Below are 19,680 nucleotides of genomic sequence, written 5' to 3' on the forward strand. Positions count from 1 at the left end.
AGCCCGTCCTTCGGAGCAGCAGCTGCGGGAACGCAGCGAATCTGCTGATTCTGCCTCCACTGCCCGAGGAAGGCGGGACTTAATCCGCGCTGCTTCCCAAGCTCCAAGGAGCTCTCAGCATCTCCTCGCTCAGCACACGCCCTTTCTGAGGTGCACCTTTCCCGCTCCGGACGCAGGAAGCATCACCGTGTCCCGCCTCAGAGCCCGGGACCTGCGGCGGGGTGAAGCGCGGAGAAGCCCGGCAGGGCAGCGCCGCATCCCGCGCTTTGCTTTCCTCCTCCCTGTTTTCACCTCTAGCCCCGAATGATAACCCGATAAATAACACAGCCGCAAGCCCGCTTCCCACAGGAAGGCGAAGGGCGGAGTCTCCGGTGGCCGCCGCCGGGGGAATCGGGAGCGCGGCCCCCGTCACCGCGGGCAGCGCGACGCGGCCGTTCGGCTTCTCGAGCCGAGGGCCGAGCGCCACCCCCGCCCCCCAGGGACGCTCCGCGCCAGCCCGCCCTCCCGGCGCCGCTACCGGGAGCTCAACGAGCGCCCGGACCCCGCTCGCCGCCGCCAGACCCTCAGCTCACCTCAGCTCGCCGCCCGCCCGCACCCTTCCACTTCCGGGTCGCTCCGCCCCGCGGGCGCATGCGCGGCGCGGCGGGGAGCGGAGGAAGGGGAAGGGAAAAAGGATAGGGAAAGGGAAAGGGACGGCGGGCCGGGGGCCGGGTGCTGGTGCGGGACGGTGTCGGGCGCCGCTGAGGGTCGCGGCAGTATGTCGGCGAAGCGGAAAGCCGAGGCCCTGATCCCGGCGGAGGAGAGCGATCAGCTGCTCATCCGGCCCCTGTGAGCGCCCGGGGCGGGCGCCATGGCGGCAGCCACGCGTTGGGCCTGGGAGGGGGGAGCGGCGGGGCTGGGGCTGGGGGCGGCGGGACTGGGGCCGGGGCCGCAGGCACCAGAGCGGCGGCTGGAGCCGCGGCCGGAGGGGTGGGTGCGCGCCCTCGGCCGCGGCCCGGCGCCTCCCGCGGGCACCGGTTGTGCTGTCGCGACAGGCGAGGCGGGAGCGTGCCCTGGGCGGTTGAGTGAAACGTTGTGCGAGGCGTGGAAATCTCGGGGTGCTTTGTTTTGCCCCCTACTGGTTTTCCGTGGCTTTTCCAACGAGCAGGCGGCCCGGCGGTCTCCGGGATAGCTGTCACAGTCGGCTGGAAGGGTCGCGTCCATTCCTTATGCGCTATCGAAGCGTTGTCTAAGCAAAAACCTTCTTTTTTGCCTTTTGCACCTCGACAGCATTGTGAATTCTGTAGTATTTTGAGTCGATTTTTTTTCTCTGGTAAAGATGCCAGTGCGATTCGAAGGTGTTTCTGGTAGCATCACAAGAGTTGTCTTCTGGACAGCTTGGAGATGCTACTTCAGGCTTATTCAGCCCAAAGTAATTCCTTATTTAAGTAAACTTCCCGTTCGTTATACATCTCAGTGCTTTGAGACTGGAGCGCACAGCGTTCAGTAAAAACCTGAAGAGACCGAAATAGTCACCCCAAACAGATTCTTTTTATTTCTGCTGCATTAAATAGGATCTCATTTCCATTGAGATAAATATAACTGTTCAGTTACCTTAAATATCTGAGCTTAAAAGGACTGTGCAGTTGTTATTTCTGCACAGAAGAATAATCCCACTAAAGGCATCCAATATACGGTTACATCTATACAGTGCAGGTTGTTTTAATTTTGATGACTTTGATATCCTTTTGCAGAGGGGCCGGCCAAGAAGTAGGAAGGTCATGTATTATTCTGGAGTTTAAAGGAAGAAAAATAATGGTAATTATTGCACGAATATATTTGTATGTCCTCTTGTTATGGTACTTCATATCTCAAAAAGATGTTACAGGTTAAATTCAGCCTCCACACTGAAGTCGGCCACTGTGCTATAAGAGACACGTTTTGTAGCTTCCTGGATCAATATAACATACATGATAGTAGTCATTACAGAGGTGGTCCTGTGAAATAAATCCGTATCCCCAAACAGAATGTATGTGTCTGAAGGATGGATTCCAAAATTTGCACGTAGTAGGTTTCAGTGGAACCTAAGGCTAATGTTTTCCAGCAGTGATGTGTAAACAGTCATGTATAAACACATACATGTTCGCTTTCCCTTTTCCAGCCGTCTTCTCAGCTTAAATAACTTGTATACACTGGTTCTGTATATTCAGGTGTTGCTGAAGTGTGAATGAAAGCTTGTATAGGTACAAAATTATAAACAAAAGACTGGGATCTTTTGAAAGGTGTTCAGTTTCCCAGTGGAAATAAGTCATTTAGACAGAAGTCTGAGATGTGAAATGCAATGCTAAAAGCAATGTTTAAGGAAAAAATACTTTTTTTTGCGTGATGCTAAAAGTTACCAGTAACTATATTTTAGGCCAAAATGGAAGAGGTTTTTTTATATGTTTTATTAGAAGCTTTAACTTACTTTAATTTTTCAGCTTGATTGTGGAATCCATCCTGGACTGGAAGGAATGGATGCTCTTCCTTACATTGATTTGATAGATCCTGCTGAGATTGATCTCCTCCTAATTAGTCAGTAAGTTACACCTAAAAGAACAAATATACCGATGTCATGGTCTGAGCTGTGTTCACTTATATGTTATTAAGACAGGCTGAACATAGGTGTTATATAGATGATAATGGCATGGTTTTAGTTTCCGACTTTTTTAAAATTAAGCATGTTCAGTCACTTTTGACATTACAACTGTCCTCTGAGTTTGCTGTGATGCCTGACTTTTTTATAACTTGGCCTGCTTTAACACCATTGTGACAGCTTCTAGAATGAGTTTTCTACATAAAGACTACTGAAAAGTATTGGTTTTGGTTTTTCTCTATTGACTTGATACGAAAAAGGTTCTCAGAGACCTAAGCAAGCTTTGAATGTGGTTAAAATATTGCTAGTGCCTGAGGGACAAGGAATGCCATTTCTAAATGATTTAACCAGTCATAACCAGGTGCCTGTATAATCCTGAGTTTTCGTGGCATGTGCTTGTTCTTCCTCTATTTCAAACGTGCTTCTTTAAGATAGGTCGAACTAGAAGTGTGGCCAAATGATTTTATTTTAGTAGTCATGTTTTAATCCATAGCGTACAACGTGTAAATTTAGGATCACATCTGTTAACTTTCTTGTATGTTTGACATTTATTGTATTCCTGGTTCCTGTTACTTTTCTCTCTATAAATTTGTATGTAAATTACAAAAACGTTAGTTGCGAGATTATATGGGTAAACCCTTTGCAATTAATGGAGAATTTCCTGTATTAGTCCTTCCTTTTCTTGGTTGTTTCTCTGGTCACTAGTGTACAGAATATAGACCAGCATTAGTTACCAACAAGGTTGAAAATTCTGTTTCTGTATTTTCATGACAGCATGTTAATCCAGTGAAGTAGTGAATTCTACATTATATGCTAGTGTTGTGTAATGTTGATGTGTTAATTGGGTATGTGTGTCTGTTTTAAGTTTCCATTTAGATCACTGTGGGGCTTTACCATGGTTTTTGCAGAAAACAAGTTTTAAAGGAAGGACGTTTATGACTCATGCCACAAAAGCTATTTACAGATGGCTTCTTTCAGACTATGTCAAAGTCAGGTAAGCTGACCCGTGTGTTGTCTCCTCAACTCCTGAATTATTTCACCTATATATCCAATAGGAGACTTCAGATGAAGCCACCAAAGGTGGCTGGGTGAACTTGGATGTTGCCACGAGTAGCAACAGTTATAACCAGGTTAGAAGTTATGAATGATCTTACTGATTCATGGATAATGTGTCTCTCGAATAATTTCCTATGAATAAAAAAAACCCCAAATCTTTCCTTCTTTCCTGTCATTCTTTTCATTTGCCTTGTTTGGACCTTTAATACTATGCGCTTTTCTACCCATCTGTCTCTCTTAAGACACTCTTTCATTCTCATGCTTTTTAATGTCTGTTTTTGTTTAAGCTTCATAGAACTAGTGAATTTTAAGCCCATAAAGATACAAATAACTCAGGGCAAGGTCAGATTAAATATTAAATATACAAAGAGTGCTCTGTTACTTACATGTTGTTGGGGGCTTTTTCCTCTCTTTTTTTTTCATTTTTATTTTTTCTTCTGTTACGTGCCTTGACACATCTTTTCTGTGTGAGTACAATGGTCCTAAGCACATCTCAACTCAGCAGTTTCTAGCTTGGGTTAGACACCTGATAAACATTCCTCTTTTAACTTGTTTGTTCTGGGCCGATGGGAGAAGTATGGTTTAGTTTGGGTTTTGAGGACTGCTACAAGCTAAGCGGCAGATCTCTGTCCAGGGCTGGGAATCTGTTGGTACTTTTAGACAGATACAGAGCAGATCCTGAACTGAAAAGATTATTCTAGCATGGCCTTCTGACAGAAAGGTGTTTTAAGTCTGCTGAGGTAAACGACATTAGAGTACCTGGGCTTGGTGTCTAACGCAGGAGCCGTAGCGTTACTGAATGGAAGTCTTACTGTCAGTGGCGAAAAATCCAGGAGGTGTGTTTTCCAACTGTTACGTGAGAGAAGCTGGTAAGATGAGCTGATATTTAGTCATTTCACTTATATCCAGTAATATATCAGCGGATGACATGCTATATACAGAAACAGACCTTGAAGAAAGCATGGACAAGATTGAGACCATCAACTTCCATGAGGTGAAAGAGGTGGCAGGAATCAAATTCTGGTGTTACCACGCAGGCCACGTTCTGGGAGCAGCCATGTTTATGATTGAAATAGCTGGCGTGAAGGTATTTTCTTTTTATTATAAAGTTGGAATCAAGCCTGGATTCTAATGTAGTCATTAATTGTTTACTATTGTCTGTTAAGCTCCACCCCACTGTGGCTGAAGCTGTCAGACTTGGTTTCAAGTCAAGGTGGGAGACCTTGGCTTACAGCATGTATTTTCTCATTGAGTAGAACTGGTAAGTGATGTGTATTGAACCAGGTAGGATGTTTGGATTTTATCAGAGTGAGTTACGACTCAGACTTGGAACCAGTAAACATGTAGTTTTCCTTGCTGGTCCACTCAGAGGTAGCTGATAGCTGAGGCAGTCTTACGGAAGCTGCATTTTAGTAAAATCTATGAACAGATGTTCATTTTTGTAATTCTGGATTACCAGAAGTCTGCCTGTCTTGAGTGCTTAAATGGCATTTGTCAAAGTATGCAAATTATATTTTTCACTTAACATTCTTACACTAAAGTACCTAAAGAAATAGGATTATTGTTAATTTTAGGCAGAGATTAAATAAGTCATCATATAGTCACAGGCAGCACTGTGTCAGAACCAGATGCTTGAAACTAATCTCATGCATTGGAGTTCAGTAGGATAATTAGCACCCAAGAAATGTTTCATACAGCCTTGAGGAGGGAAAAGAGATGGTGGTCCTGAGAATTGCTGTCCAGTAGGACTTTGTTCATGGTTTGTAATGATTGAAAATTTTAAAAATTTAAAGTTTAGAAAAAAACATAGAACTGAATTTACAGTGATTACAATAAAATGTAGATATCTTACTGCCTTTTTTTTTTTTTCTGATTGAGCTGCATTCCACCTTGCAGTTAAGAATCCGTTAAAAATTACCAACAGTTACAAGTTACTTCTTGGTGTAAAAGGAAACATGATCATTCTGTTTGGAAAATCTGCTTGATTACAGGCTCTTTTTTTATTACTAGAAAGTTTTAGAAGAATTTTTAAAAAGTAATTTTCTTGGATTATTCATTGTATTTGCATTCTGATATGTAAATGCAGATTTATCTGCTTCCACTTGAGACCTGCTCTGTTTTCTGTTACATCAATTTTTATTTCTTAGTGGTCAGCACATGTGTGCAAAAGGCTGAAAATGACACCTTTATATCCCAAACGAAAATTAAAATCTTAATATAATTTGATAAATTGTAAATATAAATAATATTAAATAAATATAAATAATAAATTTATGTTGGAATTATGGTACTCCATGAAATACCTTTACTTACTGTGGTTAAAATATTTTTATTGTAGTACTATTGACCTAATATTGTAAGTACTGTCGACATCAGAAGAGTCTTTAGTTATAAAGTACAAGTGACCTTTTTATCATAATTCCGTAAAACCGTCTTTACTTAAAAGATGCAACTCCTATACAACAGCTTTTTAAATACTGCTGACTTGGTAGAACCTGTAATCAGAGTAATGACTTCTCTGATAGCTTTTATATACAGGTGATTTCTCAAGACAAGAAGACAGACATCTGATGGCGGCTGAGATTCCCAATATTAAACCCGATATTCTTATCATTGTAAGTTTTACTAAATTATTTGTTTATATTAGTAATTAAATATGTATAAGGGTATTACTTAATAAAATCTCAAATGGAATGAGAAAGCCAATGAAGATTTAATGGTAGTATGTGATTTGTGTTAAACATCCAAATGCTTGGGTGTTCAGAACACTCCAGCATTTCTTTTCGCTATATTGAAGAGTCTAATTTTTGTTTTATAATTCTGCTGATTAAGTTCCTTAAGCCTCTAAACAAACCTTTTCAAGATGAGAGGTTTATTTGGTTTCGACTTGTGTTTGCTATATGTATTGTACAAACCCCAATTTAACCAGATATCTTTCTGTAGTAGATCCTAACCTACTTCCAACTATGTTTGTTGAGAATTTGTCCTGGGTGGAGGTGCCCTGAGTGCTATGCCATAGTTTCGTTTTGTTTTGTTTTCTGAGAGAAATGGTTTTATTCTGAATCCATGTTTGAAAATCAGAAGCTCAAGGAAAACTGTAAAAATAACAGTTTATCTGGAAACGAACAGTGGGATCTTTTACAGTAATGCTTAAAATTATTTCATTTATTATGTCTCTTCTAACTGCTTTCTGTAACTGATAATTTAATTTTAAGTCACCTGAAAATCTTGTACTTCATGTAATTCCTTTATTTTAGACTAGGTGTTTCTAAACTGTGGCACGCGTACCACTAGTGAGCCATGTTAACGGGATAACCTGTTCATCAAGGCAGTGGCAGCGTTTCCAGTGAGGAAAAGAAATATGTTAAATTTGGAACCTCTTAAAAGAAGCATCAGAATTAATAGTTCTAATTTGTTTTGGTTTGGTTTTGTTTTTACTCATAGGATCTGCCTTTCCAAATTGCTGGGAGGGGAAATTTTGCTTATTTATCTTGGTGGAGGTGGTTATGGGAATTTGGGGGTGTTTTTTGATTTTTCCCTTTACTTCTCCCTTCCCCCTCCCTTCCTCCCCATGCTACCACCAATATGTTTTTCTGCGTTTTCTTGTTGGGTTCAGAGGAGAAGATCAAGAATTAGTCTTTGTATCAATGCTTCTAACATTCGGTTTCTCTGTGCGTAGGAATCCACGTATGGTACTCATATTCATGAAAAAAGAGAAGAGCGGGAGGCAAGATTCTGCAATACCGTTCACGACATCGTAAACAGAGGAGGTAGAGGTCTTATTCCTGTGTTTGCCCTGGGTCGAGCTCAAGAACTGCTTTTAATTTTAGGTATGTACTTTCCCAGCTCCTTTTAATAAAAGGCATATAAAGTTAAATGAGAATGTTTTTGTGTGCAGTCTTTCAGATATAGTAGTTTTTTAAACAGCTCTTCAGCCATTTGCCAGCGTGTTAATCACCTGAGAATATATAATGTGTGTTTGTTCAAATGCAAAAAACGCAGGAAATCAACCAAGGCATTTCTGCTTTGTGAGGTAGGACAGAGACCTAGAAAGGAAAGGGTAATGGCATGGTAATGTATGCCTGACTTTTGAATCTTGTTGAACCAGGATTTCAGCAAATAAGGACTGTTATTACAAATGGAAAAGTAAGCAATCATAGCAACTGTTCTATTTAAACTGTACTACTAAAAAAAAGGTATATTTTGTTCCAAAGTTTCACTATCTTTGTCCTTTAGTTCAGAGACCTATGTGAAGAAGTCTTTATAGGAAAAGCTGAGAAAACCATAACACTTCTAGCATTTGTAAAGTCCTAATAATAATGGGAAAGCAAATTAGGCTTTCTTAAGAAGAGCAAAATGGAGAGGTGGGGGGAATTGTACGTGATCATAACAAGCCACTTCATATAAAATATATAGGTAGTTGTTACAAGGTACTTCAGATGAAATAGTTTTTAAATAAATTATTTCCGGGCTTGTTTGCTTCCTTTTAGCACATTTAATGTGTACTGTGTACATGATTTTTCACTAGTCTTTTTGCTCACGTGAATGCTGACAAGCAGAAGATACTACCTCAGAATTGAAATGCTTATTTTTAAGGGTGTTGAATCGGAAGTTTTACCTTAAGTACTTGAAATTCTTCTCACTTTCCTTTTCAGTTTAGCTCAACATTGAAAATCAGTTACTGGTCTATTCAAATGCTAACAAGAAATTTGGATCTAGGCATGGGGTAGTATTTGATGTTGTAGGATTATTCACTACTTATCATTGATTGAGGGTTTTTTGTTTTCTAGAGAAGATAAAAATGGAACATTTTAAATCTTGTGTAGCCATTAGTTTGCAATTTGTTGGCCTCTCCTTGCCATATGTAGATACTAAAGTGAGTTACTAAAGATGAGCTTGAAAATATATTTAGAAAAGCTAGATGTGCAATTGGGTGCTTAATTAGGTAGAAAATGCGATTGCATTTCACATGCCTACACAATGAAGCCCACAGGTTTCTGTCTTTGTTTTTCTTCTTTCCATAAGTGTCTGACAAAAAAATAAAATACTGCATTATGGTATAGAAAATTATGATGGTGGGTGCAGTCTTCTAATGTTACTGCAGATCCTGCTATTAGTTATCTTTCATTGGCTGTTTCCACCTCACACTTGATTTTATTAGGATATTCGTGGCAGTGAGCCTCTCTGACATGTTCTGAAAGCTTTGTCTGCAGATCAAGCTGTGAGGTTGAAGCCATATTTTAAATGTACAAATACAGCCAAAAGCACATACTGCTCTTTTTGGACAATTGTTCTGCAGTTATGCAATACAAATGTTTTAGACTAGCAGACCTGTATCCAAGTGGGAAAATGAATAAGTTATGTTTGTATAGCTATATTCAGATCTCTTCTTTGTGTTTAGTAAAGGTCACGGCTACTGTCATCGGTGATAAAATAAGTTGTGGTTAGTGGACGATTTTTTCCTGGTTTTGTTTCAGTTAAGCTTGTGAAATATAACTGTTGGTGATATATAGAAAGCCAGGCTTCGTAACTGGGTGATCCTTTCACATCTTGAACTCCACGGATTTGTTTTACAGATTTTTTTTTTTTTTTTTTTTTTACAGTGAATTTTCACCAACATATCTATGTGCAGATGTCTCTAACTGTTAGATGTATAATCAATATTTGACAGAGACATTTTAGCTTTATTGCAGTAGTGTGGTAAAGCTTGCGTTGTTTTAAACGTAGATTTATTGCTGTGTAATATCATGTATACTTTCTACTTTGTAGCTAAAGTTAGTGATTGATTTGAATTTGACCTGCAAAAAATATCTGAAGTTTGTCTTTTTCTTGTATGTTTGCTTGTTTGTTTGTACTAGGTATATACGTTTTTAGTTGATGATTGCTTTCTCTTCTTTAGTAGAGCTGGTGGAAAAAAAACCTCTGTGATTGTGATTTTCTGTAATAAAAATGAAAAAAACTACTGCTAAATCTGTTTTACAAGAAGTATTAACATTTCTGAGAAGCATGCGTTTTGGAGATAATGCTGGATTGGTTGTGTGGTTTTTTAGTTTGGTGGGTTTTTGTTCTTTTTTATTGTTTTGGGGTTTGGTGTTTTTTTTCAGATGAATACTGGCAGAATCATCCTGAACTCCATGATATCCCTATATACTATGCTTCCTCTTTGGCAAAGAAATGCATGGCAGTTTATCAGACGTATGTCAATGCCATGAATGACAAAATCCGCAAGCAAATTAACATCAACAACCCATTTGTTTTCAAGCATATTAGTAATCTGAAGGTAAGCTGGAGATAAGGTTGCCTTACAAAAGGGGCTGACAGAAGAGTTCCTCTTTGCTGAATGGTTTGCATGTTTACTGTCCTGTTACATTGATTAGGTACAGGTTTGCATCTGAGTTATCTGCTCTCCCAGTGTTCAGCAGGCTGGTTGAGGGGAGCTTAGGCCCCAACTTTTCTTCCACTGTAGATCCCTGTGTTTCTAGTTTGCTCCTTATGGGCATCAGTAGGAGGAACTTAACTGCACTTTTTGTGAGGATGGGTTATAATCTGTGAACATAGGGCTCTACCTTCTACGTTGTTCAAGCGTGCATCTAGGCTGTCCTTCAAGTGAGTTGTGGTAACTGATATTCTTGCTGTTTGTCCATTTAGAGCATGGATCACTTTGATGATATTGGCCCAAGTGTTGTGATGGCTTCCCCAGGTATGATGCAGAGTGGCTTATCCAGAGAGCTGTTTGAGAGCTGGTGCACAGATAAGAGAAATGGAGTAATTATAGCAGGGTACTGTGTTGAAGGAACGCTTGCTAAGGTGAGTTGTTAATCTACCACAGGTTCTTAATTTGTGTTTGAAAAGAGTTGGCTAGTAGCAAGTGTCTTTATTTGGATTTACTGAGAAGATTGTTGTCAAGTACGCATAATTACGTAGTCAAAACTAATTGCTTTTGGCTAATGAAAAGGACAGAAAATTTCCATATGGCCATTTCCAGTGATGTTATACAAAATAATCTTTTCCAGGAGCAGTTTTCTTGTCATGAGAAAGAATGATTGATACTTTACTCCATCTTTAGACCTCTCCACCATTTAACTTTTTGAGAGGGAAGCCCTAACCCTAAATGTAGAGGAGTCAATATTAAACCTAACGCCACTTACGTGTCAGAGATGATACCGCCTTGCGCATGTTGTGCCACTGTCTGGTTGTAGACAATGAAATCCTTCCTTTCAAATTCCAGCAGCTAAGGGCAAACAGAGCATCTAGTTTTGCATTTAGAGACAGAAATCACACACTTGTTATAATTGCAATGCAAATTTGAGAGAGGCGTATCTGGAAAAAGAATGAACTCCCAGATCTGCTGGAGATGCAGAAGATGAATTGGTGTATGTTGTGCATGCTTTTTTTCATTTGTGAGTGTGTATGTTTTGTGAAATTTGAGAGTTTTTTTAGTTCTTCTCATTTAACCTGGCTGCCAATATTATTTCATTGATTTTTGAAATGTAAAGCATTAGTTATATGGTGTCCGTCAGAGGCTTTCGATTTTATTTAAAGTGCTCTTTTTTTTTTCTAGCACATCATGTCTGAACCTGAAGAGATCACAACTATGTCAGGGCAAAAACTCCCACTGAAGATGTCTGTGGATTACATTTCTTTCTCTGCTCACACAGATTATCAACAAACTAGTGAATTTATCCGGGCCCTGAAACCTCCACATGTGGTTAGTATATGTGCTGCCTATTTTTCCAGAGTGGGATTCATCAAACCAGTTCACAGCCTTGAGTCATCAAGGCAGGTACTGGTGTCTAGCTGTAGCCAGCAGCTTTGAATAATAAAAGGTGGAGATTTTAACCGTTTCTGATCACGTTACCTGTTCATTACGTAAAGATGAACTTGCCCTTGACTGTCTGCATGTGGGATATCTGGGGATGACTTTCAAGAAAGTGATGTGGTCCATAACCTGTTTCAGCGGTGTTTTGCACAAGTAAGATACAGTATAGGACAACATTAAGTTGGAGACACTGCTATTGGAATAATTTGTTGGAATTTGCCCCAAACAGGAAACAATGGTTGAAAAAGAGTAGGCCGATCTGAAAGAAGGTATGTAGCAGGCAGTAAAAGAGAAAGGCAGTGCTTGGGGGGGAAAAGCATGAGCAAATCGCAGGGAGCAGGAGCTGTGAAGGACCAGAATATGAAAATGGGGGCTGGGATCTGTAACTTGCTGAGACTGGGGCAGAATCAGCATGCAAGCACAGATAAGAAATAAAACAAATCATAGTGGAAGAAAAGAGGGTTTAACTTGGAAAAAAAATTGTGAACTTAATAAGCATACTCTCTGAACTACATCTCTATTATGTATATGTTTATCTACATGCAGACACAAAAATGTAAAGCTAACTAACTTTTATAATACATGTAATAAAACATACTACTAATAATATAACAACGTGTTTGTGTCTGAAAAATTAAATCTCTATAATGCATTCAGCTTATTTGCATGTATTTTTCTACTAATAATCAAAATCATGAAATCTAGGCCTTTGAATAATGCCTAGAATTCAAAGACACGTAGAACTGTATGTAGTATAATTGAGCTAATGTTTCATATCTCATGACCTCATGAAGTTACATTTTTATAAAGACGAGGTACAAGACGGCAGTTTTCTTGGGTAATTTGCTTACTAAACATGTCTGGTTGGACAAATAACTTCTGCTAAAAGAAAAACTGTCTTTCTATAGATTTTAGTTCATGGTGAGCAGAATGAAATGGCCAGATTGAAAGCAGCATTGATACGGGAATATGAGGATAATGATGAAGTTCATATAGAAGTTCATAATCCTAGGAATACTGAAGCTGTGACATTAAACTTCAGAGGAGAAAAACTTGCCAAGGTATAATATTTTCTTATCTGTACAGCAGTATTTTCCTTTGGCATAAAACCTGCACATTTTCTCCCAAGCTTCTATTTTTAATTGGTTTTGAATTGTGTGTGTTTTCCAGGGACTCAAAATATGTGAATGTTTTGAGTTTAGTGTTGTAATTGGGGTTTGGGTTGGGGGGGGTGGGGTGGGATTTTTTTGGTTCTTCGCTCTTCCAGCCTTTTCTTGTGTTACATCTCAGAATGTTTGTTGGTTACTCTGACAACTTTATTTTCAGAGTTAATTTTATATAATGTTTGATTTTTCTGAGGAAACATATTTCATGTCCATAGTTAACTTTAAGCTATGAATACTTCAGATTGCCATGTTGGCACTGTGTGTGTTTTTTCTTTCCAGGTGATGGGATCTTTAGCAGATAAGAAACCAGAGCAAGGACAGAGAATTTCTGGAATCCTAGTTAAAAGAAATTTTAACTATCACATCCTTTCTCCATGTGACCTCTCCAGTAAGTAAAGTCAGTCATATGCTCAGTAGGTAATTGAAACTCACTGTATCCTTCTTCTGTCATTAAGACACATACAATATTGGGTTTTTTTTTCCTGTAATTTTGTGTTTGATAGGCAATTAGCGAACATCTTTGGTTTAGTTTGGCTTAGTTTTGGCAAAAGTTCTGAACTGTTGGAGTTAAAAGCAAGGCATTCAATTCTTTGTAGACTGAAATTTGTTTTTAAAGTCCCTATTCTTTTGGTAAAAGGAGAGGCAAAATTCTGTTCCCCTTATGGTTACTTAAAACTTCTTCCTCTGTATGAATATGCATAAAACATGACAGTGAGAACAGAAAAGCACCTTGATCAATTGTCCTACCAGTTTCTAAAATGTCATTAGTTTTTAGTGTAAAAAGCTACAGTACAGTGAAAATACTGTGTATTGCTCCTGTGCTGTTTATTGCTAAATAAATTGATCTGTTCTCAAAATAGAAGAATAATTAAATGGAGCAGTAAGGTCAGAAGAGCTTGAGGGAAAGCAGTTCTACTATCCTAGTTAATTGTTTGCCTTTACTTGGTATGATAAAATAACAAGCTTTCACTGGTTTGTTAACCACAAATATGTTATTTATCTTACAACAGACCCTCCGCCCTCCCTTTTACAAACTGTTCTTTTCAGCCCTCTGTCTTGAATATATTGATGCTATTACTTATCTATAGTCACAATTTTATTTTTTAGGAAGCAAATTCAAAGGGGTAATTTTTAATACATACTTCAAAAAATTCTTTCAGATTATACAGACTTGGCGATGAGCACTGTAACACAGACACAAGCCATTCCATACACCGGCCCTTTTAATCTGCTCTATTATCAGCTACAAAAACTTACAGGTGTGTATTTGGAAAGACATGTTTGTGATTTATAGTCGTCTGCTTTTAAAACAACTTGCAGACTTCAGAGGTCTTCTGAGTGGAAATTTCTTTGCCAGTAACTGAAAAGCCACAGTTTATTTCGTATTTTACAACTTTCATTAGATTATGCAGCTGCTTCTAAATCCAGTTCATGAGTATGAAACATCCTTTTTTGGGGATTCTACTGTAGTTGTACTACAAAATCATGAGTATATAGTAATGCAGAGCCTAGGCTGATTTTTGTCTCCTATCAGCCCCCACAGTGAGTGCCATAGCCACTCTGATGCAAAATTTATCCATTGATCTTTTATCTCCAGCCCCAAAATAGGATGGGTAGTGCCATCGAAGTAATAAAAACGAAAGGTCTGTCCACGTTTGTGACAGACAGCCTCTTTTGTCACTCCCCGAGAGGCAAGAATCTAACCTTGCTGGCTTTTTCTGAGACAGAAGCCATTTAAATCTGCCTCTTGTCTGATCCTCAATGCCTCTTTCTAGGTTTCTTAAAGGTATGGGGGAGCTCCTTTTCTACTTCATTAAAGGCACACACACTTCGCAAGATCCCTTCCCAGATTTAAAGCTGAGGACTTTTTTTTTCTTCTTCTCTAATGTCAGAATCTAATTCATATCACTAGTGAAGAGAGAACCTGTATTCAGTCGGTGTTCAAGTCTCATACCCTGTGCTACCCGGCACACAAATGCTTTTTTTTTTTTTATCCTCTATTCTTAGGTAAACAATGGATTATCCTTTAAGAGTGTGAGAGGAGCTGGTTAATTCCGCAAATGGAGCACCCAATTTCTAATGTGTTTTCTTTTTCGTTGGTGCACACACATCAGTGTACTAAGCCAGTCAACAATGAGAATTCAAAACAAGTAAAATGGCTGATATTACATACCAAAAAACCTCACACAATCCAGACCAAAGGCAAGGGAGGAGAGTATGCACTTCAGGCTCAGAAATTAATTGTGAGCTGCTGTGAGCAGTTGCGATGATAATCACAGCATTCTTAAAATGACCTGTTTTCTTATGCTGATAAAGTTAACCTTGTTTTCAGTATAATTTTATTCTTGCTAACCATTCATTATCACTTCTTAGGTGATGTAGAAGAAATAGAAATCCAGCAAAAACCAGCCTTGAAGGTTTTCAAAAATATTACTGTGATCCAGGAACCAGGCATGGTAGTCCTTGAGGTGGGCATTGGTGAGGGAGAAAGAAGTATTTTGTTCTTCAGTTTCTGCAAAGCAGCATCATACAGATGCCGTGCAGAATTAAATGTTTTAAGTAGTTTTCTGTTGGATGACAAATAGAACGAAAGCTAGAACAAAGTTCTCCTTGAGTCCCGTGTTCATGCATATTGTTTCATTTAGCTACTGCTAGTTTCTTTTTTGCTGTGACTTGAGTATTATGGCAGATTCAGTGCCCTTTTTATGTTTGGCAAATAGTAATTGGAAATAATGTCAAATGATGTTCCCTCCTTCCCCTTTGCCCCTCCCTGAAATAGTTGTGGTAATTAATAACTGTTTCATAAACATGCTTAGAAACATTCAACAGCTTCAATTTTTCATGGGAAGTTACTGGAATGTACTAAGTTTAAAATAGTTAGTGGTTCAGTGTAAAATATATGAGAGTCATTTGAAGGTAGAATTCAGGGAAAAGCAAATAGGAGAATGCAATTTATGTTACATTGTTTTTATGTTGCATTGTTCATTCAGTCCAAATAACAGGATCAAATTATGATTTTTTTTTTTTTTTTTTTTTTATCTTCCAGTGGGTGGCAAATCCTGCTAATGATATGTATGCAGACACCGTGACAACAGTGATACTGGAAGTTCAGTCAAATCCCAAAATACAGAAAGGTAGTAAGTTTAGCGTATGCTTATTGAACTACGGCATTTTTTCGTAATACCTTCTTCTTCAAAGAATTTCTAAGTTTTCTGCATAACATTCTGTTTGGTTCTCTGAACTCTTCAGATGATTTAGAAATCTTGAAAATTAGTTTTTAAAAAGTTTTATTTAAATAAACTCTAGTTGTAGATCTGTTTTGTTTGTTCATCAGTGAAACAGGTAGTGATTTTCACAAATAGCTCTTCCTATACACTTCTTACTCCTTTAATGCTCAAATACTTAAATTTTCAAAAGCAAAATACTTGTTTTAAACTATCTTTTGATTTTGAAACCAAGTACAAAACCAGAATAATTATTTTTATTTCAAACTCTGGATCCTGAAACACATTCCAGGAATGTCTGTGCCTATTGCTGCTACTCACACTTGCTGTCCAGTTTTACTTTGTGTATTCTCTGTATGCTCCTAGTTCCATGATGCAGTATTTTCCTATAACAATAGAAAATTGAGGGATTATACAAAAAAAATGCAAGTGATTTTCATTTTTAAGTAAAGGAAATCTGAGAAGTAATGAGCGTTAACAATAAAAAGGAGAGTTGAGAAGTGAGAAGTGAGAATTAGATGCGTGAAGCTCTCTATTTTAAAATTTGATCAGTACAGGGAACATAAATGTATGTATTTCCTTGACTCTTCCATCTTTTCTTTAATACATTTTCTTTATAATATGTTTAAACATGTATATCTTACATAGGTTTTGGGTTGTTTATCATGAAAGTGAATTAGGAACCAGATTGTATTAATTAGCCAATTTTGCCTCCCAGCAAACATCTGTGAAAGTGAAATGACTTTTTCTTTTCAGCTGCAGTACATAAAATTTCCAAAAAAGTAGATATGGATGTGTATAGGAAGAGAATGGAGATCATGCTTCAGTAAGTTGGCATATATTTTTCTAAAGGACAATGATCACTGTTAATCATGTAACTACAATATTTTTAATATAATGCAGTTTGAAGATACAGTTACTTAAAAATACGTTGTGCAAATTTGATTCACTCTGATTTCTGCGAAGGCCAGGAATTAAGTAAAGAAAGAAGTACAATAAAAAAAAGTTCTCAGCATCATTAAGGTTTTGAATACAGGGACCAGTTATTTCTTCCAGAAGTCAATTTTTAAGTTGTCTCCCAACATTATGCTATGAAGGCTTATGAAAATACCATTTTGGATCTCTTCTCGTGTAAAACTTACTCTGATGTATGTTCCGTTATTTAGGTAGAACTCTTACCTCCTTTGAAATCAAAGGAATCCTTCCCTTCATTTATGATGATTTTTTTTTTTAAATATTTACTCTCTTGTGACACCCACTCTTAGTAATTTAGGTTGGTATTTGTTAATCATATCTGAGTGGGTTAAATAATAATTGCTGAAAGGAGATACTCTGCTAAAAAAATGCCTTTGGAAGCCTATGATGAGTAGAAAGAGAAGCGCTCGTTCGCTGTTTCACCACATCTTACACGCACAGATCTTTGTTTTAGGGATATGTTTGGAGAAGACTGTGTGAGTTCAAAAGATGACTCTGTGCTGTGCGTCACGGTTGACGGCAAGACTGCAAACATTTCCCTGGATACTCGGGTATGTGCAGCAAAGAACGTGCTTTTGTGTGCGCTGTGTTCAGCAGAAGTGAGTCTCCGATGTAGTATACGTACAGTGCTGCCTAGAATGTCAGGTACCTGTTTTGTGTTTGGTATCAAAACAGCAAGGCACACAATGCTTGCTGCGTCGCTTTTTTCCCACGTTTTTAATAAACATATGCTACGTTTCAGTGTGTATGTAGTACAAAAAATACAGGACTGATGAAAAGAGCTCTTGCAATAGAGAACAAAGTAACAAGACTGGGAAAAAAATGCATGCTGCTTAATCAAGAAGTTAGGTTTCATTTTCACATAATATTATACTGATATATGTCCTTATTGTTAAAAGACTGGTGTGCTGACAGGGAGCCCTAATGGCAACTCAACTGCAACAGTGTGTATCTTTGGAAATACTTATTTTGCATATTGTGTTGCCATAATGGCAAGCTCATGCCTTTGTGAACCAAGTTTTACAAGAAAGATCTGTCCTTTTCTATGTGCATGCATATCTTCTTACGGAGTTTTAATAGCTTTAAAATAAAAAACTGTTCAGTATCAATCTGACTATATGGTGGGACATGGGGATTTATTTTTGCCACGTTAACTCTTAACACAGTGCTCTTACAGTTAACATGCTTTTAACAGCATTGTTAGATAACATTAAATGCATGTTTGCTGCTTCAAGTGCCTTTTTTTTTTTCCCCCGCCAAACCTTTATGGTCGAAAGGAATTACTTGTTCAGAAGAGTAACAAGTTAATAGTGAATTAGAGAAGGTACCATCTTAGAGCCTAGAAACTCCACAGGATCAAGAACAGTATTACTATGCAAATGCTGCCCTTTGTTTTTGAGATAGAGCAGTCAGGGGATTGGGTTGAATGTTGATGAACTTGCATGTTTGGGGTGGGCATCTTTCTCTAGGAAGGCATTTTAAGTTGTTTTAGTGATAAATGAATCTCTTTGAGGTTTTATTTTGATGTAAATGTTATCTTAAGGGTGTGGGAACATCCATGTGAGTACTCTGTGACAAATGCAAGTGTTTTACAATATTAACCTAATACAATGTGAGTGAATTCACAGATAAAATGAAATCTCTGAGGACTGAAGCTTGTGGTTTTGATTTTGAATTAAATGTAATCTACAGAACTTAATGCATTTTACATAGTAGTTTTGAAACAAGTTATTAATCAAACTAAACACTCAAGAAGCTGCTTGTTCCGTAGCAGGACTTGGAACACTTCTACATATTGGCAGACTATGTGAAAACACACAGTGCTGCTCTCAATAACTTTCTTTTCAATTTGCATGACTACTTTTTGCTTTCCACTTATCAGCATTCTTCACGAGCTGACAAGGAATATGAAGTGCTAGTTGTTCTAACATACTTCTTTTTGTTTCTTCCCAGACAGTTGACTGTGAGCCAGGAAGTGAAGATGATGAATCCCTTCGTGAAATGGTGGAACTGGCTGCACAGAGGCTTTATGATGCCCTCAGCCCGGTGTGCTGACCTCTGTAGATATCTAGGATGCATCAGAAAAAAGTCTTTCAAATGTTCAATTTATTTGGACTATTTTTTAAGAGTAAATAAAAATTTTTTTCTTCATTAAGTCAAATGTATCAATTCTGTGGCTGTGAAACTGCCGAGTTACTTCGAATAATGGATGAGCAACCTTATAGCAACTGTATTTGTGCATACAGATCATAATAAAATCAGGCAAAGTGTGCACGTTCTTGTTTCTTACACGCACATACAAGAAGAAAGAAAAAAAAATCTTAATCAATCTAAATGTAGAATTACAAAAGTTAAATTGAAGGCGTTTTATATTTTTGAAGACTAATGATCAGCTAGACGATAAATTGGATGTTTTGGGTTTGCACATGCTCAGAATCAAGCTTGTATATAATTTTCTTCCTGTCAGGGAAGCAATTACCTGCATGCTTGTGTCTGCTTGGAAGTCAAAGGGGGCTTGAACACGTGTAAAATTGAATCCATGTTTGCATACTGGGGTTCACTGGAGCTTTAAAACTGCGTATGGACTAGATGAAGAAAATCAGCTTCAAGCGAAGTCAGTGCTTAGGACCTGTAACAGCCAACGGCTGCTGTGACAGTACCCACCTGCTCCCGCTTGATGCCAGTGAAATGATCTTCCCAGGGAAAGCGAAATGGGTATTGGAAACTGCAGGACTTAGAGAAGAATTTCAGATACAAATGCGATACTCCAAGTTAGCTGGGGTTGTTGCCAAACGGTAAATCATGCTGAAAAATGCCCACAGAAAG

At 38.4% G+C, this 19,680-nt stretch overlaps 1 protein-coding gene across 3 annotated transcripts; it reads left to right on the forward strand.

Annotated features, from left to right (window-relative positions):
* The first annotated feature begins 738 nt into the window (after window positions 1-738).
* CPSF3 (cleavage and polyadenylation specific factor 3) lies at window positions 739-18,932 on the forward strand. Of its 3 annotated transcripts, XM_086631393.1 has the most exons (18): window positions 739-828; window positions 1,734-1,797; window positions 2,460-2,557; window positions 3,480-3,608; window positions 4,580-4,757; window positions 6,196-6,285; window positions 7,350-7,500; window positions 9,775-9,950; window positions 10,319-10,477; window positions 11,232-11,378; window positions 12,398-12,550; window positions 12,935-13,043; window positions 13,816-13,914; window positions 15,029-15,123; window positions 15,702-15,789; window positions 16,636-16,705; window positions 17,309-17,405; window positions 18,808-18,932. In XM_086631393.1, exons 1-18 carry the CDS (start codon window positions 758-760, stop codon window positions 18,907-18,909), a joined length of 2,076 nt encoding a protein of 691 aa, XP_086487519.1. In that variant the 5' UTR covers window positions 739-757; the 3' UTR covers window positions 18,910-18,932. The 3 variants fall into 3 exon arrangements, with proteins under 3 accessions (XP_086487519.1, XP_086487520.1, XP_086487521.1); XM_086631394.1 differs by lacking the exon at window positions 18,808-18,932 and having other exon boundaries at window positions 17,296-17,335; XM_086631395.1 differs by lacking the exons at window positions 739-828; window positions 1,734-1,797 and having other exon boundaries at window positions 2,522-2,557; window positions 3,523-3,608; window positions 4,612-4,757.
* The last annotated feature ends 748 nt before the right edge of the window (window positions 18,933-19,680 follow it).

Source organism: Tauraco erythrolophus, chromosome 2 (assembly GCF_009769465.1).
Source record: "Tauraco erythrolophus isolate bTauEry1 chromosome 2, bTauEry1.pri, whole genome shotgun sequence".
In the NCBI taxonomy this organism is placed as follows: Eukaryota; Metazoa; Chordata; class Aves; order Musophagiformes; family Musophagidae; genus Tauraco; species Tauraco erythrolophus.